Source organism: Colobus angolensis, unplaced genomic scaffold (genome assembly GCF_000951035.1).
Source record: "Colobus angolensis palliatus isolate OR3802 unplaced genomic scaffold, Cang.pa_1.0 Scaffold28, whole genome shotgun sequence".
Classification (NCBI taxonomy): Eukaryota; Metazoa; Chordata; class Mammalia; order Primates; family Cercopithecidae; genus Colobus; species Colobus angolensis.
In genome coordinates, this window is record NW_012116043.1 from 7,053,809 (window position 1) to 7,076,988 (window position 23,180).

A 23,180-nucleotide genomic window follows, 5' to 3' on the forward strand; every position below is an offset into this window, starting at 1 on the left:
GCCTCCCAAAGTGCTGGGATTACAGGCTTGAGCCACTGCGCCCGGCCTAATTTTCTATAATGATATAAATTAACAATGGAATTAGAAATTATTTTTACTTAAAAAAAATTTTTTTTTAAGAAATTATTTTTAAATAGAGATGAGGTTTCAGTATATTGCCTAGGTTGTTCTTGAACTCCTGGGCTCCAGCAATACTCCTGCCTGAGCCTCTGCCTCCCAAAGTTTTGGGATTATAGGCATCAACCACCATACCTTGCCCTTAGAAATTACTTTACTTATAGAAAAACTCATCTAGGTAAAATTGGAGTAAAGTGTCTATAACCCAGTTAAATGTAAACATTTAATTTGTAGCTAACTTTCTACACATGTTATATAATTGTTACTGATATCATCCATATGAAACAAATAAGTAGAGCTGGGGCAAGGCACCTGGCTCCTCTAAGGCCCCATGCAGGCACTGGAAAAGAAGCAAATACGTTACTTGCCTGGAAGGAGCTTACAATCTGGGGTGGGGTTAGGTTGGCAATTTTACTATAGTTTGATAGTGCTACAGGAAGGGTAAGTGCAGAGGGCTTATGGGAGCATGGAGGGGCTTTTAGGATCTCACTTCATCTAGAAGGTGACAGAAGCAGGTGGCCTGGAGGATAAGCTAGGCATGGGCATGGATTTGGTCAGCCTTGGGTAGTATATGGCTGGGGAGTGATGGGTGAGAGGCTTGGTGTTTCTGGAAGAGGAAAGTGTTTTCGTATATGGTCAAGAGGAGAGCATGTGGCAGGGTCCACCTTCAGTGTACCTAGAGTGAGGGAAGGCCAGCCAAGGCTGGCTAGATGAGGGGCCAGAGCCTGAAGGGACCCCTGTAGGAAAGAAAATAATCAGGTGATGCTAGTTAGTGTATCTTTTCGTATGTTTATTGATCCTTTCTACTGAGTTATCATTTTTAAATTTCAGGCTTCTTTGCTAAAGAATGATGAGACTAAGGCCCTCACTCCAGCTTCCTTGCAGAAGGAGTTAAACAATTTGTTGAAATTTAATCCTGATTTTGCTGAAGCGGTGAGTCTTTCTCAGAATTTGTTGCTATGTTAGAAAGGAATGACAAGGCTACTTTTTTGTTTGTTTGTTTTTGGAAACGGAGTCTTACTCTGTTGGCAGGCTGGAGTGCAGTGGCATGATCTTGACTCACTGCAACCTCTGACTCCCTGGTTCAAGCAATTCTCCTGCCTCAGCCTCCTGAGTAGCTGGGATTACAGGCACGTGCCATCACGCCCAGCTAATTTTTGTATTTTTAGTAGAGACACGGTTTCACCATGTTGGCCAGGATGGTCTTGATCTCCTGACCTCATGATCTGCCCGCCTCGGCCTCCCAAAGTGTTGGGATTACAGGTGTGAGCCACTGCGCTTGGCCAAGGCTACTTTTCATATTGAGTAGCTTTGCAAATGAGGATCAGCCCATTGGCCCAGGTTCTTGAAGGAAATCATGTTCTTGGCAGGCAAACAACTCGGTATAGGTCGCAAAGCTCCTCCTTCCCTCCCTGGACCATAGGCGATTTCTTCAAACTCTTGATGTTCTCTTTCAGTCATCATCTCCCTGATGTTGTAAAGTTTAGACTGGAGATAATATACTAGACTGATGCAAAAAACTTTGTTTGTTTGTTTCTTTTGGAGACTGAGAATGCAGTGGTGCGATCTTGGCTTATTGCAACCTCCGCCTTCCAGGTTCTAAGTGATTCTCCTGCCTCAGCCTCCCGAGTAGCTGGGATTACAGGCACCTGCCACCATGCCTGGCTCATTTTTTGTATTTTTAGAAGAGATGGGGTTTCACCATGTTGGCCAGGCTGGTCTCGAACTCCTGACCTCAGGTGATCCACCCTCCTCAGCCTCCCAAAGTGCTGGGATTATAGGCGTGAGCCATTGCGCCCAGCCCAAATGACAGTTTTGAGGCTGAAAAGCTCTTTTCCTTTCTCTTCTTTTGTCAGTGTTTATTTTTAAAGTTCTAATAATTCCATTCCTTAATGGATTTTTTACTCGGAAAATTTTCTTAAATAGTATTTGGATTTTCCAGCTGACTTTGTGTGTAGAAATGTATCTATTTTGCTTCCTAGTAACTGAGATCTGCCTGTTAGGAAAGTTTCAGTGACTCAAAAAAAAAAAAAGTAGAAAATAATTAACTTAGTAAACTAGTAAATCTCAGTGTGTTTTAACTTGTACATTAATAAAACTTAATTTTATGAATTCAGGTTTTAGGATCTTTAATTCTGAACTCAAAGTTTTCCTCAATATTTGAACTAGGTAAGGCCCAGTATTCTCATCTATCACTCATGTGACCAGTGACATAGTGGCGTATATTTGAGATAAAACTGACACAAATACTAATGGAACTCCCATTTTTAATTTGTGGACTCCCTCTAGGGGGAATGTGTCTTGAAGCTGTTTTATTCTGCCTCTAGGGAGAAGATTAAGCTAAACTATGACCATCTTATTAGAAGGGTATGGTATACACTAGTGTTTGTAGCCAGTAGAACTCTCTGCAGTTGTCTTACACAAGATGTATTTACAGCATTTAAAATACATTGATTATTTCTTGTTTTAGCATTATCTCAGCTACTTAAACAACCTCCGTGTCCAAGATGTTTTCAGTTCAACACACAGTCTCCTTCATTATTTTGATCGTCTGATTCTTACTGGAGCCGAAAGCAAAAGTAATGGGGAAGAGGGCTATGGCCGGAGCTTGAGATACGCCGCTTTGAATCTTGCTGCCCTGCACTGCCGCTTCGGTCACTAGTAAGTTTATAGACTTTCGTCCTTGCGCAGATTGAAGAAACTGATAACAATAAAAGATCTGCTATTTGGCCAGGCGCGGTGGCTCACACCTGTAATCCCAGCACTTTGGGAGGCCAAGGTGGGTGGATCACGTGAGGTCAGGAGTTCAAGACCAGCCTGGCCAACATGGTGAAACGCCATCTCTACTAAAAATACAAAAAGTAGCCAGGCATGGTGGCAGGCGCCTGTAGTCCCAGCTACTCAGGAGGCTGAGGTAGGACAATGGCTTGAACTCGGAAGGCGGAGGTTGCAGTGAGCCGAGAGCGAGAGCACGCCATTGTACTCTAGCCTGGGCAACAGTGAAACTCCGTCTCAAAAAAAAAAAAAAAGATTTGCTATTTTGTGGAGAAAAGAAAAGGGAAAAGAAATGGAAGAAATGAATTCTGAAATGTTAATTGTGATGCGTTTTTTAAAAATGTATGTTTTAAAAAGAAGAAAAGAAAGAAACTCATCAACCTGGACTAGTCAGTAACTTCGATAGAGGGAACCTTTTTTGCACTGGAATAAAGTTAATGAAAACCTTCTGCCTAAATAGTCTGCCCCCTAGTGTCACTATTTAACATTGCCATCTTAGTGCCTGGCCTCTTTCGTTACTTCTAAGAACAACAGGCCGTTCAGTGGAAAGGAAATTAGGTCATTAGGCCAGAGAGTCCCTAAAGGAGTTTTTGGAGGTAAAAATGGGGATGCAGAAGCTATTTTTAGTATTTCAAAAAGCCAGAAGGCAGTTGTGCCTTTACTGGATGAAAGACTACATAGGGTTACTAAAAGTCACGTTTGCTTTCAGATAGAATTCAAGCCGCTTAGTCAGGTGACACTGGTTTATACTGTTGCCTCGATATGCCTGTGTTTTTAATGAATAGAAATAGGAAAATTGGTCAATTTTTTTAGTAAATAGAATTAAGTAGATAAAACAACTTTCAAAACATGAAGGCTATCTTGGAAATAATAAAATCATGTAAATAATGGCAAAAGGTGGGAAATTACTAATTCAAAGATCCCTTTGCCCCCCACCTGCCCTGTGGCTTTTTACCAGTTGAGGGAAGTGTGGCGTTTGCTATAGGCATCCTTGAATACAGACTATAGCGTGTATTAATGGGAGCATAGTGTCCACGGTTCAATAATGGAGACTTCTATCCCTTTCTCTGTGTGTCAGGCAGCACCTAGGGAATTCTTTTTATTTCTGGTTGTCAGGTTTTTGTTTTTCTTTTTAAGAGACAAGGTCTCACTCAGTCACCCAGGCTGGAGTGCAGTAGTGTGATCATAGCTAACTGTAACCTGAAACTCCTAGGCTCAAGCAAGCAATCCATTTCAGCCTCCTAGCTATGACTACAGGCATGCACTACAATACCCAGCTAATTTTTTTTTTTTTTTTTTGAGACGGAGTCTCGCTCTGTCGCCCGGGCTGGAGTGCAGTGGCCGGATCTCAGCTCACTGCAAGCTCCGCCTCCCAGGTTCACACCATTCTCCTGCCTCAGCCTCCCAAGTAGCTGGGACTACAGGCGCCCGCCACCACGCCCAGCTAGTTTTTTGTATTTTTTAGTAGAGACAGGGTTTCACCGTGTTAGCCAGGATGGTCTCGATCTCCTGACCTCGTGATCCACCGTCTCAGCCTCCCAAAGTGCTGGGATTACAGGCTTGAGCCACCGTGCCTGGCCTTAATTTTTTTTTAAATTATTTTTCATAGAGATAGGATCTTGCTATGTTGCCCAGACTGGTCTCAAACTCCTGGCTTCAAGCAATCCTCCTATCTTGGCCTTCCAAAGTGCTGGGATTACAAGCATGAACCACTGGGCCCACCCAGTTGTCAGGTTTTAAAAGGAACACAGACAAGCTGAAGCTTGTGTAGGGAACAGTCTCAGGGTGTTGAGACATTCAAAGCCATATCATATAAGTAATGTGGGGGGGATGTGAGTTGTTTAGCCTGGAGAAAAATGACTTATCCAAGCATGTGTTGGACATCTTTATGTAGTAAAAGTTCATGTGAAAAGAGCTTAGATTGATCAAGGGTATGGCTACGGGAGAAGATTGAAAGCTGGTAAGTAAGTGTAAGTTAAAGGACAAAATATTTCTGCTCATTATAAGGAAACAGTTTCCCCTTATTGAACCCTCTGAGGAAGGCATCAGTGTGGTGCAGCGGCCTAGACCAAAGATGTTATTAAGGGTATTCAAACATCAGATTGACGGTTGTACCCAAAAATGTTTAAGGTGCCAAAAAACTCCATGATTTTTGCGACATTCCATGATATCTTGTAATAACCAACTGTAGCCTCGCCACCTGGATTCAAGTAATTCTCCTGTCTCAGCCTCCCAAGTAGCTGGGACTACACGCGCGTGCCACCATGCCTAGCTAATTTTTATATTTTTAGTAGAGATGGGGTTTCACCATATTGGTCAGGATGGTCTCAAACTCCTGACCTCAGGTGATCCACCTGCCTCGGCCTCCCAAAGCGCTGGGATTATAGACGTGAGCCACTGCGCCTAGCCACAAATAATATTTTGATGAACAGAATTTCTTCTTTTTATTTTTAAAAATATAGAGATGAGGTTTCGCTATGTTGCCCAGGTTGTTCTTGAATGCCTGGTCTCAAGTGATCCTCCCACCTTGGCCTCCCAAAGTGCTGGGATTACAGGCATGAGCTACTGCACCCATCTCAGAATTTGTCTATGTTTACAGTATTATCAATGGGTAGACAGCTAATTGCACAGAATATAAACAAGGAAAGGTAGATTTTTATTAATGTGTACATTTTCCTTAATTCCTGATTTATTCAGGCCCAGCCTTCTTTGTTTCTGGTCCTGGATCTATGGGCCTGTGTAAATCTTTGTCACTTAGCTAAAAGGATTTCTTGAAAATCCTTGTAGTTATTTATTGAGCATTTACTGTGTACTAGGCACTATTATAGGTACTAGGGATATAGCAGTGAAAAAGAAAAAGAAAAAAACACCCTGTTACAGAGCTTGTATCAGGGGAGGTAGGGAGTAAACAATGCTAAACACAGTTGTAATGTCTCAGGTAGCGATAGGCCAGGATAAGAGGTTAGAAAGTGATGGCGAAGTGCTCTTGTTTGCTCTTGTTTTCCTGAGTAACACTCTTACTCCAGATACATGCATAGATCACTCACTCCTTCAATTTGTAAATCTCTGTTTAAATATAAAGGTAGCAGATCAGCCCTCCTTGATCTCTGCCAACTTAATATTTGAACAGAGATTTACAGGAAAAAAATATTACAGAAGTGGGAATCCTCAAAATACTTTCTAAAACTAGCTTTGGGCTGGGCACCATAGCTCATGCCTATAATCCCAGCACTTTGGGAGGCCGAAGAAGGAGGATCGCTTGAGGCCAGGAATTGGAGACCAGCCTGGGGAACACAGTGAGACTTTATCTCTTTAAAAAAATTAGCTGGACATGGTGGTGTGAGCCTGTAATCCCAGTCACTTGGGAGGCTGAGGCGGGAGGATCACCTGAGGCCAGGAGTTTACCAGCCTGGGGAGCATAGTGAGACTCTTTATCTATTTAAATAAAAATTAGCCCACCAGGCATGGTGGTGAGTGCCTTAGTCCCAGCTACTCGGGAGGCTGAGGTCCATCGCCTGAGCCCAGGAATTCAAGGCTGTAGTGAGCTAGGATTGTGCTACTGTACTCCAACCTGGGTGACAGAGGGAGACCCTGTCTCTAAAAAACAAACAAACAAAAAAGTGATTTTGAAAAAATAGGCTGGGCACGGTGGCTCAAGCCTGTAATCCCAGCACTTTGGGAGGCCAAGACGGGCGGATCACGAGGTCAGGAGATCGAGACCATCCTGGCTAACAGGGTGAAACCCCGTCTCTACTAAAAATACAAAAAATTAGTCGGGAGGAGAATGGCCTAACCCGGGAGGCAGAGCTTGCAGTGAGCAGAGATCACGCCACTGCACTCCAGCCTGGGCGACAGAGCGAGACTCTGTCTCAAAAAAAAAAAAAAAAAAAAAAAAAAAAAATGATAAAAATAACAAATGCACATAGTAAGAAAAAAGTTCAAATAATGTAGGAGGGAATGCCATGAAAAGTAAAATATTATGTCCTCTCCTTGCCCTTCCCCTCAGCAGTGCACCTTTAAAATAAACATCTTAGGAGCAGAGATAAAAGTCTTTGCTTTATGCCCTTTTCATAGACATTCCCCTTGGAAGAGACATGTCCTATATTTCCACTGTCAGTATTTTCTGCTGCTGGGGTTGGGGCACGCCTCTGAGAGAATAAGCCCAGAAATAGTTACAGCTTCCAACCCAGAGACCTGCACTTGGATGACTGTGTACAGATGACTTCCTGCTATGGTTGTTTATGCATGTTTGTGATTATTAATGGGATATTAATGTTTAGTCTGTCATTAGTCAACAGGCAGAGCTCGCCCTGCAGGAGGCAATTAGGATTGCCCAGGAGTCCAACGATCACGTGTGTCTCCAGCATTGTTTGGTGAGGCCGTCCTCTGGTCTTGGGAGTTTTGTTCACGGGTTGAATTGGCCTTCACAAGGCTCCATTTGAATTGGGTTGTTTTGCAGTTGGAGCAGAGATCTTCAGTAGTAAAAGGAAACAAGTTAGGTGGTCATGGGAATTCAGAAAGGGCAACCTAGCTTTACTTATCTTTCTTAATTCATGACATCTGTTTTGCTTTTGGCATCTATCTGGCCTACAAAGTTTAATGCAACTTGCCATGAAAGAAGAGAAAAAACCTTTATCGCATTTAGGACTGGCATTAACAAAAGTTGTATGCTACACTTATTAACTGGGTGAGATGTAGTCCTGTAATAGCAAAATCACCAAGCACAAGTGGAACACAGAAGCTACTTGACAAGCACCTGAGAATCTTATTTCTCAATTAAAGGCCATCTAGGAGCGTCATGATTTTTTTTCTGAAACACCTGCCACTCAGTGGCTGGCAGGTGAAGCAGAACAATGACTCGTTTATTTCAGCCTGGCTTTAATGGTGTTAGTATGTTTGACAGGTCTCATTGAGATTCTTGATATTTCTTGAAAGAATATCTGAGAGGATTAATTTTTTCCCTTTTAAATTCCTTCTTATGTCCACATTGATATTTCACTAGAACATCAGCCCATTGCCGTTGTTATGATATATTTTGATGATTTCTCTTGCCAGAGCTGGCTTTATGTGCTGGGGCAGAAGAGATCCGATAGCTATGTTCTGCTGGAGCATTCTGTGAAGAAAGCAGTACATTTTGGGTTACCGGTAAGGCTCATCTTTCTGTGCTGTGAGATTGTTTCCATAAATGGTCAAGCCTTTGTCTCTTTTTCTGCCCACCTCTGTCATTAACCAGCGATAGATTTAGAATGGGTTTCAAAGTGCGGTTTTATTCTTGGCAGTTTCATGTGCCTTTAATTATTAATCAGACCACTAAATTCTGTGTGGTAGGTTTTTCTCTGTTCCCTGTATCCTAATAACATCTGTGGAAATTCCCTTTACCAATTTGATAAGAGATCATTGTTTAGTTTATTGAGCAACATTAATTTTAGTACATAGTCACTTAGAAAAATTTTAGCAAAGGCTTATTTTTAAACCAGGGATTGGTGAACTTTCCAGCCCTTAGGCCAAATCTGGCTTTCTGCCTACTTAGGGGTTTCAGGCTGAGTAGATTTTACAATTTTAAGTGATTGGGGAAAAAATGAACAACAGAGAAGAAATGTGTGACAGAAACCAAATGTGGCCTGAAAAATTGAAATTATTTACTCTCTGGCCCTTTATAGAACAAGTTTGCTGATCCTTGTTTTAAACAATAAACAAAGCCAGGAACCAATAAACCTGACAGGCAGATTTGTCCTTTCTCGTTTTGAGTGATAGGGAAGGCCATGAATTATAGTCCTCAATGACATACACAGAGGGACATTGAAAAGACTTATCTGGCCAGGCGCAGTGGCTCACACCTGTAATCCCAGCGCTTTAGGAGGCTGAGGTGGGTGGATCACCTGAGGTCAGGAGTTCGAGACCAGCCTGGCCAACATGGTGAAACCCCGTCTCTACTAAAAACACAAAATTAGCCGGGTGTGGTGAAACATGCCTGTGATCCCAGCTACTTAAGAGGCTGAGGCAGGAGAATCGCTTGAACCTGGGAGGCGGAGGTTGCAGTGAGCCGAGATTGCACCATTGCACTCCAGCCTGGACAAGAGTGAAATTCCATCTCAAAAAAAAAGGAAGCTTGGAGAACCTTATTCTCACTCAGAAACACCTATTGAAAACTAGACCATAGGCAGTGGGACTGCTTAAGCATTCTGTCTTATGAAGTTTGTGACAGACTTTGGTAAAATAGAAAGTAATTATGTGTAGTAATTTAATGTATACACTTTAAAATCTGGGCCTGGCGCAGTGGCTCACGCCTGTAATCCCAGCACTTTGGGAGGCCAAGGCGGGTGGATCATGAGGTCAGGAGTTTGAGACCAGCCTGACCAGTATGGTAAAAGCTTGTCTCTACAAAAAATACAAAAATTAGCCAGGCGTGGTGGCGGGCGCCTGTAGTCCCAGCTAGTCGGGAGGCTGAGGCAGAAGAATTGCTTGAACCAGGGAGGCGGAGGTTGCAGTGAGCCAAGATTGCGGCACTGCACTCCAGCCTGGGTGACACAAGACTCCGTCTCAAAAAAAACCCCAAAACCAAAAAACAAATCTGTAGCTTGTCCTTTGATTCACACCTAGGAAAGAAACTTATACATACAGAATTGATTATAATGACAAAAGTGGCTCCTTGAACTAAGCGTAGGCTTAACTACAATTTTTGCCGTGAATTTAAGCTGGCATTTTTTAGCTGAGCTTTCATCCTTGAAGGTGACACCAAAAGTTAATGACAAGATAATTTTGTTGCTCATGATAGGCATCCTTTTTTGATCTCCTATTACATATGTGCGCAGCACTGTTTGACATCTATTATTTCATTGTAATCCTTACGATAATTCTTTATGATAGGTTTGATGCCCATTTTACAGATGAGGAAGCTGAGGCTTAGCTAAGAAGCTAAGTGACTGGCCCTAAGTCACACAGTAAGTAGCAGAGGCAGTGTTTAAGTCCAGGTCCATGTAATGCTAAAGCCCTGCTGGCTCTTTCCCGTGTACCCTCTGCCTCTCTCCCAGACCCAGTTTTTCAGGAACACATCTCGTATGGATCAGGGTTAAGGCCAGGTTATAGGTACTTTCCTTTTAAATAGTGCTGTCACTGTGCATGTGCTGAAATGTGAAATCCACCACATTTCTGAAGAGCAAAACAAATTCTGTCATGTAATCTCTATCTTGGGTCGTGGGTATATCTGTCCCCTTAGTACCTCGCCTCCCTGGGAATACAGTCCCTTGTTCAACAGAGAGCTTTTGCTGGGAAGACGGCAAACAAGCTGATGGATGCCCTAAAGGACTCCGACCTCCTGCACTGGAAACACAGCCTGTCAGAGCTCATCGATATCAGCATCGCACAGAAAACGGCCATCTGGAGGCTGTATGGCCGCAGGTAGGTCTCCCAAGGCCCTGGGGGTGTAAATCCTTTAGAGAGAAGCAGGAGTTAGCAAACTGGTTCTGTGAAAGGCCGTACATACAAGATTTACCCGCCTTGGGCAGGCGTTGTTCCTGCAGGGGATTAGACAAAATGTTTTATAGTCTAAAACATTTTGTATTTTGCACAGACTGAAAAGTTTTTTCCCATGCATGTTCCTTCTTACTCCTCCCAACCACTCTGTGAGGTAATGGGTGGGTGATCTCCATGCTGGGACAGTAAACCAAGGTTCACACATCTGATCTACCCGAGATCACAAACGCAGTTAACAAGTGACAGAGAAAGGACTCAAACCCATGTCATCTGACTCCAAGCACCGGGCTCCTCTGCTCTGTGACAGGAACCTTTCTTCCTGTTCATAGGAGGCATGATCCATGGTTACTCTAGTTGAGTGTCACCTGAATCCCAAAGCTATTATGTAAAGAAAGTTGCTTTTCTGTTAACTGAGGTGTTTTCTGTGGAAAATTTTCAGCTTCTTGCGTACTTTCCCATTTAGCCACTTTTAGCCTGGAAGTAAACTTTGTTGCGGGATTTTAATCCTGAAGTTCTGTTGCTACCTCACCCCTCACTTAGACAGTCTGTTTCTAGGAATTCAGTAATGAAAGGAAGTGCCTTTTTTTACCCGTCTTGTTTTTGTATTTCAGATAATTTTTTGGCACGGTGTGCTCTGAAACAGCTGCAGACACTGGCCACTGCTTACATTGCCAGAGCAGCCTGTGCCAGGATGGCATCGGGTCTGAATTCACCCGTGAAAACTAATTAACATACTATGACTGCAGGGACCATGGGGTGGGGGCGGGGGGATCTGGGAGCACGCACTCCCAGCTGTGCCCTAACCACTACGTGTCTCCTCGCGCTGCACATCCAGGATGCTTTTCTGCTTTTCGTACCCTGAGGGCAGGGTTGCTGGCACTGGGAGGCAGCTGCTCCCAAGAAAGCCAGAGTCTGTGAGGTGTTTGACTTTACACCTCCACTCAAGATAGCTGATGGGCATGGCCAAAGGGCAGCCAGGTCTGCTGCTGAAAGGAAATCCTGTTCCCTCTCCCCACCTAGCACCATGGCCCTGCAACAGGCCCAGATGTTGCTGAGCATGAACAGCCTGGAGGCGGTGAATGCGGGCGTGCAGCAGAACAACACGGAGTCATTTGCTGTCGCACTCTGCCACCTCGCAGAGCTACACGCGGAGCAGGTAGGCAGGTGGCCGGGCCCACGTGCTTCTGGGGCAATGGAGGCTCTACCATTTCTCTCCTCTAGTGCTTGAGGAAAGCACTGGACACGTCTTGGACAGGTCTGCTCAACGGTGTGGCTGAAAGAGTGAAACCCCACCAGTGGAAGGGGACCAAGTGTGGAGTCTGCAAAGTTGGTTGAATTTGGGGTCTTTTTTTGGCATCAGTGAAGGGAATTCTAAGAGGTCAGCCAGTTTCATGTAACTAAGGAAATAAATAGGATTCTTTGACATTTAAGGTAGTAGAAGTTTGTGTGTTTTAGGAGAGAGGAGAGTATAATAGAAGTATAGCTGAGATCATAATAACTAATATTGGTTGTAAATTTCTTCTGTGCCAGTCCCTGTGCCTATTTTATGTGTACTGTCTTAGAGAATCCACTTCATAGGCTCAGGTTTGTTGTTATCCTTGTTTCACAGAACTAAAGACTGAGGTCGTGGGAGCTAAATCCTGTATCCAACACCCATAAATGTCAGAGGCAGGTTTCCAACCCAAACCTGGTTGACTCTAAAAAAGAGCAGTGGGAGTGGGACATAATCTTGATGACTTCCAGCCCAAGTAATTTGACAAGATTCTCTTTATATGGGATCAATTAGTGTATCTCTTCTGGTACTGTAGGTTTTATCTTCCCTTTGTTCAAAATGTCTTCTTTCATGGGAAAGAGTCAGGGAAAGCTATTTTATCTAAAGCCCTCCATCTCACCAAACACTGCCTTGGCAATCCAGACGTTTCCTTGATCATATTTTTCTCTTCCTCTTTGTGATACCTGTTACTGTTAGATTGCATCATAATACTCAATATTTCCCTAATTGCAGCCTAAAGATTTTTGAGTGATTTCCACTCCTTTCGGAGGTCTAGAAATACTTCCCTATAGCAAACATGTTAGCATTTTACAGTCTCTTACATGGCTGTGTAAACTGAGGAGTGGATGGGCCCTGACTGATGGGTTCCATGGCGCCTTTGCCAGCTGGTTTCTTCCCGTGCCTGGGAAGCACCGCCTGTGTTTTCTGAGGTTGAAAGGGCTGGCTGGTTGCCTTCCCCCCGGGAATGTTGCAGATCTGTCTCTCGCTTGTTTCTTCCCTCTTTGTGGCACTGGCACCTCTTTAACATCACTTCGCTTCCTTTCCTGGTGCCATGGATAAGAGGAGCATCTGGTAATGAATGAGTCGGTGAACATATTGAAGTATGTAGGTTTTTTTTTTTTTTTTTTTGGTGACAGAGTCTCGCTTTGACACCTAGGCTGGAGTGCAGTGGCTTAATCTCGGCTCACTGCAAGCTCCACCTCCCGGGTTCACACCATTCTCCTGCCTCAGCCTCCCAAGTAACTGGGACTACAGGTGCCCATCACCATGCCCTATAGGCTATTTTTTTGTATTTTTAGTAGAGATGGGGTTTCACCATGTTGGCCAGGATGGTCTTGATCTCTTGACCTCGTGATCCACCCACCTCGGCCTCCCAAAGTGCTGGGATTACAGGCATGAGCCACCATGCCTGGCCAATATTTAGTTTTTTTTGAGACAGAGTCTCGCTCTGTCACCCAGGCTGGAGTGCAGTGGCACGATCTCGGCTCACTGCAACCTCCGCCTCTGGGGTTCAAGCAATTCTCGTTTCTCAGTCTCCCGAATAGCTGGGACTACAGGCATACACCACTATACCCGGCTAATTTTTGTATTTTTAGTAGAGATGAGGTTTCACTATGTTGGTCAGGATAGTCTCAAACTCCTAGCCTCATGTGATCTGCCTGCCTCAGCCTCCCAAAGTGCTAGGATTATAGATGTGAGCCCCACTGTGCCCGGCGAAATTATTATTTTTTTACTATTAGAATAGAAAACTACTTTTCAAAAACCTTAGTTTTGGTTCAATTCTTTTTTTAAATTTTTAATTTTAAATTTATTTTTAATTTAATTTTATTTTTTTGAGAGGGAGTCTCACCCTGTCATCTAGGCTGGAGTACAATGGTGCAATCTCAGCTCATTGCAACCTCCGCCTCCTGGGTTCAAGGAATTCTCCTACCTCAGCCTCCCAAGTAGCTAGGATTACAGGTGTGTGTCACTACACCCAGCTAATTTTTGTATTTTTTGTAGAGATGGGTTCTTACCGTGTTGATCAAGCTGGTCTCAAACTCCTGATCTCAAATGATCCATCCACCTCAGCTTCCCAAATTGTTGGGATTACAGGCGTTAGCCACCGTGCCCAGCCAATTTTTAATTTTTTTTGAGACAGGGTCTCGCTCTATATCACCAGGGCTGGAGTGTAGTGGTGCAATCACAGCAAACTGCAGCCTCAACCTTCTGGGCTCAAGTGATCCTCCCACCTCAGCCGCCTCAGTAGCTGAGACTACAGGAGCATGTGACCACACAGTTAATTAAAATATCTTTTGGTAGAGATGGAATCTCACTGTGTTGCCCAGGCTAGTCTCAAACTTCCGGGCTCAAGCAGTCCTCCCACTTCAGGTTCACAGTGTTGGGATTACCACACCCAGTGTATTTTTTATTTTTTTAAGAGATGGAGTCTCATTCTTGCCCAGGATGGAGTGCAGTGGCACGATCAGAGCTCACTGCAGCCTTGAACTCCACCTCAACCTACCCAGTAGCTGGGACTACAGGTGCACACCACCTCACCCAGCTAATTATTTTAATTCTTGTTTCTTAGAGATGGAATCTTTCTGTGTTGTGTTGCCCAGGCTGGCCTTGAACTCCTGGCCTCAAGTGATCCTCCTGCCTTGGCCTCCCAAAGTGTTAGAATTACAGGTGTGAGTCACAGTGCCTTGTGGCTCAATTCTTTAGCCTTGTAACTTTGTCCAAGGCCATTTGTTAGAATTTTGTGTTTTTTTTCCTGGGAGTAAGACCCTAAAAAGTAACCATGCTCTTTGGGTCTCTATTAGTAATGCCATCTGCATCCCCCTTTCACCTCTGGGCTTATGTGAAAAACCTGCTGATCCAATCATTGTTTGGCTTCAACAGCCAGGGTGTGTTAGGAAGCCTTTTAGTACACAACTAGAAGGTAGCTGCCTTTTTATTTTAAGTCAGTCCTTTACCCCTTTCTTCATCTTGCCTTAGATCTTTCTAGTTTTAGAACATCAGCCATGTGGATATATATATATACTTACTGGGCTGATGACTGTCACATTTTTAATTAGACAAGTTAGACTCGCACCTGTGAAATTAAGTTTGGCCAGCTGCAGAGAAGGCAACTTTATCATGAGTCTCCAGTTACTCTTTTGTTTCTTTTGTATCTGCTTCTGAAACTTTCCTCCAAGTACATTTCATGGTGCACTTTGTTTTGTGGTATGGGAGTGATTGGGGTTTTGGTAAGCCTATAAATAAGTTATGGGGCTCAGAACTGCTTTCTGAGCTTCCTCTTGCAACCCAGAGGAAGTAGAGTGAATTCTTTCTCTAAGATAACCATTCTTCTTTGCTCTCTCTGTGTAATTCTAGCTCATCTTATATCATTCCTCTCTCAGTCTCAGGAATTGTAGGCCACAATGGGAATGTTTTTGGGGGATACTGCAGGATCTATATCCCCATGCCCGACTCTGTGTGGCAGTCATGAAAATAATTGGTGAGACTGGCCAGTTAAAATCACAGGAATAATGATCTTTTGTTGTAATTCAATGTAATTTCTGCTTATTCATTTCAAATAAAAGTCCACTTGTGGCCTGAGCTTCTATGTAGACAAAAAGAGTATTACCTCATGAAAGGATTGAGACAAATTGAAAAGATTTCAGGATCAATAAGATAAACCTCCCAGCTGGGCGCTGTTTATCTTTATACTTGTAATCCCAGCACTTTGGGAGGCTGAAGCAGGCAAATCACTTGAGCTCAGGAGTTGGAGACCAGCCTATGCAACATGGCGAAACCCCATCTCTACAAAATATACAAAAATCAGCTGGATGTGGTGTGTGGTGGCGCACAGCTGTAGTTCCAGCTACTAGGGAGGCTGAGGTGGGAGGATTACTTGAGCCTAGGAGGCAGAGGTTGCAATAAGCTGAGATTGCATCACTACACTCCAGCCTGGGCAGTAGAGCAAAACCTTGTCTCAAAAAAAAAAAAAAGATAAACATCCCAACAATATAAGAGTATTAAAAAAGTGATGGATGTATATTCACGGAAAAAGCATGGCCCCAAAACATGAAAACATTTCAATCTAGTCATTGAAATTAAATTTAAAGCAGTTAAGGTACTACTTTCACCAATTATATAAGCAAAGATACTTCAGTATTAGGGGAAGAAAAGCACATAGAGTTTTGGTATGAAAGTATTTGGTACATTTCTATAGGGTAATTTAGTAATATATCTCAAGGAACTTTAAAGTGCCTGTCATTTCTACTTCTAAGGTTTTTTGTTTGTTTGTTTATTTGTTGTTGTTGTTGTTTTGTTTTTGAGATGGAGTTTCGCTCTGGGGCCAAGGCTGGAGTGCAGTGGCGTGATCTCGGCTCACTGCAACCTCTGCCTCCTGGGTTCAAGCAATTCTCCTGCCTTTGCATCCTGAGTAGCTGGGATTACAGGCGCATGCCACCACGCCTGACTAGTTTTTTTGTACTTTTAGTAGAGACGCGGTTTCACCATGTTGGCCAGGCTGGTCTCAAACTCCTGGCCTCAAGTGATCTGCCCTCCTTGGCCTCTCAGAGTGCTGGGATTACAGGCGTGAGCCACCGCATCCAGCCTACTTCTAAGGTTTTATGCTAAGGAAATAATTGGACAAGTATGCAAAGCTCTGTGCACCAAGATATTCATTGTAGCATTTTTTAAATGAAAAATATTAGAAATAGCCAAAATATCAAAAACTAGATTATTTTCATGTACCATAATTGATTTACCCGATAAAATACTATGATGATATAGATTTGTATTTATTGACATTGAAAGATTTATTCATTCAACAAATATTCATTGGATGCCTACCATGTGGTAAACAGTGTTATAAGTAATTTATAAAAACATATGTAAGCTGGGCACGGTGGCTCATGCCTGTAATCCCAGCATTTTGTGAGGCTGAGGTGGGGAGATCACCTGAGGTCAGGAGTTCCGAGACCAGACTGGCCAACATGATGAAACCCTATCTCTACTAAAAATACAAAAATTAGCTGGGTGTGATGGTGTGTGCCTGTAATCTCAGCTACTTGGGAGGCTGAGGCAGGAGAATTGCTTGAACCTGGGAGGTGGAGGTTGCAGTGAACTGAGACCGCACCGCTGCACTCCAGCCTGGGTGAGATAGTGAGACTCCGTCTCAAAAATATATATATATAATTATTTTTGGAATAATTATATATTTTCAGTTTATGTGCATAAAAGAAGCATGGGAGATATGCCACAACATTAACTGTGATTATCTTTTCTGAGATTAAAAGTAATTTGTCACCAGGTGTGGTGGCTCAAGCCTGTAATCCCAGCACTTTGGGAGGCCGAGGTGGGCAGATTACGAGGTCGGGAGTTTGAGATCAGCCTGACCAACATGGTGAAATCCTGTCTCTACTAAAAATACAAAAATTAGCTGGGCATGGTGGCATGTGCCTGTAGTCCCAGCTACTTGGGAGGCTGAGGCAGGAGAATTGCTTGAACCCACGAGGCGGAGGTTGCAGTGAACCAAGATTGCATCACTGCACTCCAGCCTGGGCAACAGAGTGAGACTCTGTCTCCATAAAAAAAAAAAAAAAAGAAAAAAGAAAATACAGACAAGCAAAATTAAGAAAATAAGTATCTCCCAGAGATAATCATTAACATGCTGTTATCTATAATTCCAGAATTTTTCCTGCATGCATATATGTATGTGTGTATACACAGCATGCTCACATATATGCCTACACACACATTCATACATGTATACACTTTATTCTTTCAACAAAAATTAGGCACAGTTTTTCCCCTTGGGAGGTTTATAGTCTAATTGAATAAATAGCGATTCTTACCCTCAAAGTGCCTAGTTAAAACATTTGTGTTCATTTTGATTCTGTTTCAGGAAAGCGGTTGTATTACAAGCTCAGAACCAAATGTCAGAGGCACATAAGCTTTTACAAAAATTGTTGGTTCATTGTCAGAAACTGAAGAACACGGAAATGGTGATCAGGTAAGGGGTCTCTTGTGCATCTCACGGAGACGTGGTGGTGGATCTTCTCATCCTGTGTTTTCCTCTTTACGGTCAGTGTCCTACTGTCCGTGGCAGAGCTGTACTGGCGATCTTCCTCCCCTACCATCGCGCTGCCCATGCTCCTGCAGGCCTTGGCCCTCTCCAAGGAGTACCGGTTACAGTACTTGGCCTCTGAAACGGTGCTGAACTTGGCTTTTGCGCAGGTAAGCCAATCTCTGTTTTTATAGCACATATTTGTGCTCAGGAGCTGGTGAGTCTGTGATTACTTTTGAGTATTGAAAGGATAATAATGAGTTTTCATTTCTTCATATTGAAGTCTGGACAGGTAGTCTTCATGTGCTAGCCCTCCAAAGAAGCCTGTGGAGGTATGAACCTGGTGACAAACTGACACCTTCCAGTGGCACTGGCTTTCCTGAGCTGTGTATTCAGTAAGGAGGACTTGCCTCTTTAGTGAGAACACTTGCCTCATATTAATGATTAGCTGACACAGAGTGATGCTTGATTTAGCAACAAGGGGGTGTGAATAAAGAAATGAGGAACACGGATGTTCATTGAAAGCTTTTGGAAATCAAATTGTATTTTATGTTTGTTTTCTTTCTCCCTTAGTAAAGGCCACGAAGGAATTGACTCTTCATTTTCATCTATATTCCCTGGTACCTTATAGGCCCTACACATAGAAGGCTTTCAATAAATATTAATCAGTGAATGAGTGAAGGTCAAACTCTTGGAAGAATTTATTAATTAAAGCGGAGGTCTCCAGACTGGCTGTACATTAGAATTATTGTGGAGGTTTAAAAAATATCTTCATACCTGAGGACTTGCCTCAGACCTACGGAGTCAGAATCTCTATGGGTGGAGCTAAGGAATCTGTTTCTTACCGCCTTCCTTAGTGATTTTTTTTTTTTTTTCTTGAGATAAAATGTACATGGCCAGGCATGGTGGCTCACGCCTGTAATCCTAACACTTTGGGAGGCCGAGGCGGGCAGGTCACAAGGTCAGGAGTTCAAGACTGGCCTGGCCAGCATGGTGAAACCCCATCTCTACTAAAAATACAAAAATTAGCTAGGCATGGTGGCGCGTGCCTGTAATCCCAGCCACTTGGGAGGCTGAGGCAGGAGAAGGCAGAAGAATTGCTTGACCCTGGGAGGCAGAGGTTGTAGTGAGCTGGGATTGTGCCACTGTACTCCAGCCTGGAACAGAGAGAGACTCCGTCGCCAAAAAAAAAAAGTACATAACGCAAGATTTACCATTTTAACCATTTTAAAGTGTACATTTCAGTGGTTTTGAGAATATTGACAACATTGTGAAACCATAACTGCTGTCTAATTTCAGACTATTTTCATTACACAAAAAAGGAAATTGTACCCAGGAGGCAGGCCTTCCCCAGTCCTCCCTTCCCCCGGCCTCTGGTGACCTCTAACTGCTTTCTGTCTCTGTGAGTTTGCCTCTGCTGAACAATTTGCATAATCAGGCTCATATAAATGTGGCTTTTTTTGATTGGCTTCTTTTACTTAGCTTGATGTTTTCAGGTTTTATCCGTGTAGTGATAAGTATCAGTGCTTCATTCTTTTTCATGGCTGAATAATATTTCACTGTATAGTTAGATCACATTTTGCTTATCCATTCATCAGCTGATGGACATTTGAGTCGTTGCCACCTTTTGGCTATTATAAATAGCGGCTCTTACCATTTCTGTACAAGTTTTTGTTTGAATACCTGTTTTCATTTGATGCCTATGAATGGAATTGCTGAGTCATGATAATTTTGTGTTTAACTTCTTAAGGAAATGCCACAGTGGCTGCACCATTTTGTTTCAACCAGCAATGTATAAGGGTTCCAATATCTCCACAATCTTGCCAACCCTTGTTATTTTCCATTTTTTATTATTATATCCTTCCTAGTGGGTATGAATTGGTGTCTCATTGTGGTTTTGATAGGCATTTCTCTAATGACTAATGATGTTGAGTATCTTTTCATGTGCTTATTGACCATTTGCATATGTTCTTTGGAGAAACGTCTATTCAGATCCTTTGCCTGTTTTCTGAGTTGTGTTTTTGATGTTCACTTGTAAAAATTATTTATATATTGTGGATATTAGACCCTTATCAGATATATAATTTACAAATATTTTCTCCTATTCTGTGTTTGGTCTTTTCACTTTCTTGATAGTGTCTTTTGATATACAAAAGTTTAAAGTTTTTATGAAGTCCAACTTATTTTTATTTTGTTGCTTGTGATTTTGGTATCATATCCAATATATTGACAAATCTAATGTCATGAAGATTTTCTTCTATGTTTTCTTCTAACAGTATTATAGTTTTAATGCTTATGTTTAAATCTGAATAATTTTGAGTTTATATATACTATGAGATAGGGCTCCACTCTTACTCTGCTGCATGGAGATATAGGTTATCCTGGCACCATTTGTTGAAGACTCTTCTTTCCCCATTTAATGGTTTTGGCACCCCGGTTAGAAACCAATTGATCAAAGAAAAAAATTGATTGTAAATATATAGGTTTATTTCTGGACTCTCAATTCTATTCCCTTGATCTACATGTTTTCCTTATGCCAGTACCACATTGTTTTGATTACTATAGCTTTGTACTAAGTTTTGAAATCAGGAGGTGGGAGTCTTCTTTGTTCTTTTTCAGGATTGTTTTGGATATTTAGCATCCCTTGCAATTATATGTTGATTTTAGAATTAGCTTATTCATTTCTGCAAAAACAGTAGTTGTAATTTTGATAGGGATTGTATTTGAATCTGTAGGTCAGTTTGGAGAATATTGCCATCTTAATACTATTGTCTTCTAACCCATGAACACAGGGTGTCTTTCCTTTTACTTGGATCTTTAATTTACTTCAACAATGTTTTGTAGCTTTCTGTGTATAAGTCTTTCACTTCCTTGGTTAAATTTATTCCTAAGTATTCTTTCTAATGGTAATTTAAATGAAATGTTTTTAAAAATTTATTTTTGGGGAGGCCGAGACGGGCGGATCACGAGGTCAGGAGATCGAGACCATCCTGGCTAACACGGTGAAACCCCGTCTCTACTAAAAATACAAAAAAACTAGCCGGGCGAGGTGGCGGGCGCCTGTAGTCCCAGCTACTCGGGAGGCTGGCGGAGCTTGCAGTGAGCTGAGATCCCGCCACTGCACTCCAGTCTGGGCGACAGAGCGAGACTCCGCCTCAAAAAAAAAAAAAAAAAAAAAATTATTTTTGGATTGCTCATTGCTAGTGTGTATTGATCTTATATCCTGTAACTTTGCCAAACTTATTACCAGTAACAGGTTTTGGGGATTTTTTATGGTTTTGTATGTATAAGATCATGTCATCTGCAAATAGAGATAGTTTTACCTCATCCATTCCCACTTAGATGCCTTTATTTCTTTTTCTTGCTGAAATGCTTTGAGTAAAACTTCCAATATATGTTGAATAAATGTGGCAAGAGTGTGTGTCTTGGCTGGGCTCAGTGTCTCACACCTATAATCCCAGCACTTTGAGAGACCGAGGCAGATTACTTAAGGCCAGGAGTTCAAGACCAGCCTGGACAACATGGTGAAACCCTGTCTCTACTAAAAATAGAAAAATTAGCTGAGTGTGGTAGTGGTGCGTGCCTGTAATCCCAGCTACTAGGTAGGCTGAGGACTGAGAATTGCTTGAACCCAGGAGGTGGAGGTTGCAGTGAACCGAGATCATGCCATTGTACTACAGATTGGGCAATAGCGAGACTCCTTCTCAAAAAAAAAAAAAAAAAAAAGTATGTTCTTATTTTGTTACTGTAGGGGGAAAGCTTTCAGTCTTTCATCATCAAATGTCATGCTAGCTGTGGGTTTTTTGTAGAGGTTGAGGAAGTTCCCTCTATTCCTAGTTTATTTAGTTTTTTTTTTTTTTCATGAAAAGGTATTGGATTTTGTCAAGTGTTTTTTCTGCATTGATTGATTTGATCATATGGGTTTTTATTTTTTTGTGTTTGTTTGTTTTTGAGACAGGGTGTCTCTCTGTTGCCCATGCTGGAGTGCAGTGGCGCAGTCTTGGTTCACTGCAACTTCTGTCTCCCAGGTTCAAACGATTCTTGTGCCTTAGCCTCCCAAGTAGCTGGGATCACAGGTGTGCACCACCACACCCGGCTAATTTTTGTATTTTAGTGGAGACAGAGTTTTGCCATGTTGGCCAGGCTGGTCTTGAACTCCTGGCCTCATGATCCACCTGCCTCTGCCTCCCGAGGTGCTGGGACTGCAGGTGTGAGCCACAGTGCCCAGCCCGATTTTTTCTTTCACTTTATTTACATGTTATATTTGTGTATTGAATTACCTTGCATTCCTGGAATAAATTTCACATGGTCAAAGTGTATGATCCTTTTAACATGCTGTTGGATTTGGTTTGCAAGTATTTTGTTGATAATTTTTGCATCTGTATTCATAAGGGATGTTGATTGATCTGTAGTTTTCTTGTGATATCTTCCTTTGGCTTTAGTATTAGGGTAATAGTGGCCCCACAAAATGGGTAAGAAAGTATTCTCTCCTCTCCTTTTTTTGGGAAGAATTTGAGGATTGGTGTTAATTCTTTGACAGTCTGGTAAAATTCACCAGTGAAGCAGTCTGGCCCTGGGTTTTTCTTTGTTGGAAGTTTTTTTTGGTTACTAATTCAGTCTCTTTAGTTGTTATAGGTCTATTCAGATTTCCTGTTTCTTCTTGAGTCTATTTTAGTAGTTTGGTCTTTCTAGGAATTTGTTCATTTTATGTAGTTTATCTAATTTCTTGCATAGAATTGTTCATGGTATTCTTGTATAATCCATTTGACTTTTGTAAGGTTGTTAGTAAAGTCCACACTGTTGTCCCTGACTTCAGTCATTTGAGTCTTCTCTCTTTTTTCTCTTGGCCAGTCTAACAGTTTGTCAATTTTGTTGATCTCTTCAAAGAACCAACTTTTAGTTTTATTGATTCTCTCTGTTGTTCTCTTAGTCTTTATTTTTTTTCACCTCCACTTTAATCCTTATTTTTTCCTTGGTTCTGTTAGTTAGCTTTAAGTCTAGTTTGCTTTTTGTTTTTCAGTTTCTTTCTTTCTTTTTTTTTTTGAGATGGAATTTAGCTCTTGTCACCCAGGCTGGAGTGCAATGGTGCAATCTTGGCTCACTGCAACCTCTGCCTCCCAGGTTCAAGCAATTCTCCTACCTCAGCCTCCTGAGTAGCTGGGATCACAGGTGCATGACACTACGCCCGGGTAATTTTTGTAATTTTAATAGAGATGGGGTTTCTCCATGTTGGCCAGGCTTGCCTTGAACTCCTAACCTTAGGTGATTCACCCGCCTTGGCCCCCAACATGCTGGGATTACAGGCGTGAACCACTGCACCTGGCCTCTTTTTCTAGTTTCTTAAGGTGGAAGATTTGCTTATTGATTTGAGATTTTCCTTCTTTTGTAATATAGGCCTTTACAGTTATACATTTCCTTGATAACTATATTTCATAAGTTTTTACTTTATCCCACAAATTTCATAAATTGGAGTCTGTGTGTGTGTTTTTTTTTTTTTTTTTTTTT

At 42.3% G+C, this 23,180-nt stretch overlaps 1 protein-coding gene across 1 annotated transcript in view; it reads left to right on the forward strand.

Annotated features, from left to right (window-relative positions):
- The window catches only part of ANAPC5 (anaphase promoting complex subunit 5), a 43,247-nt gene that overhangs the window by 14,913 nt on the left and 5,154 nt on the right, over positions 1–23,180 (forward strand). The window contains exons 6-13 of the mRNA XM_011948594.1: positions 949–1,050; positions 2,588–2,778; positions 7,184–7,265; positions 7,948–8,037; positions 10,109–10,290; positions 11,386–11,521; positions 17,506–17,621; positions 17,698–17,845. Of these exons, the coding sequence (XP_011803984.1) occupies positions 949–1,050; positions 2,588–2,778; positions 7,184–7,265; positions 7,948–8,037; positions 10,109–10,290; positions 11,386–11,521; positions 17,506–17,621; positions 17,698–17,845 (1,047 nt within the window). The remainder of the gene's footprint in view (positions 1–948; positions 1,051–2,587; positions 2,779–7,183; positions 7,266–7,947; positions 8,038–10,108; positions 10,291–11,385; positions 11,522–17,505; positions 17,622–17,697; positions 17,846–23,180) is intronic.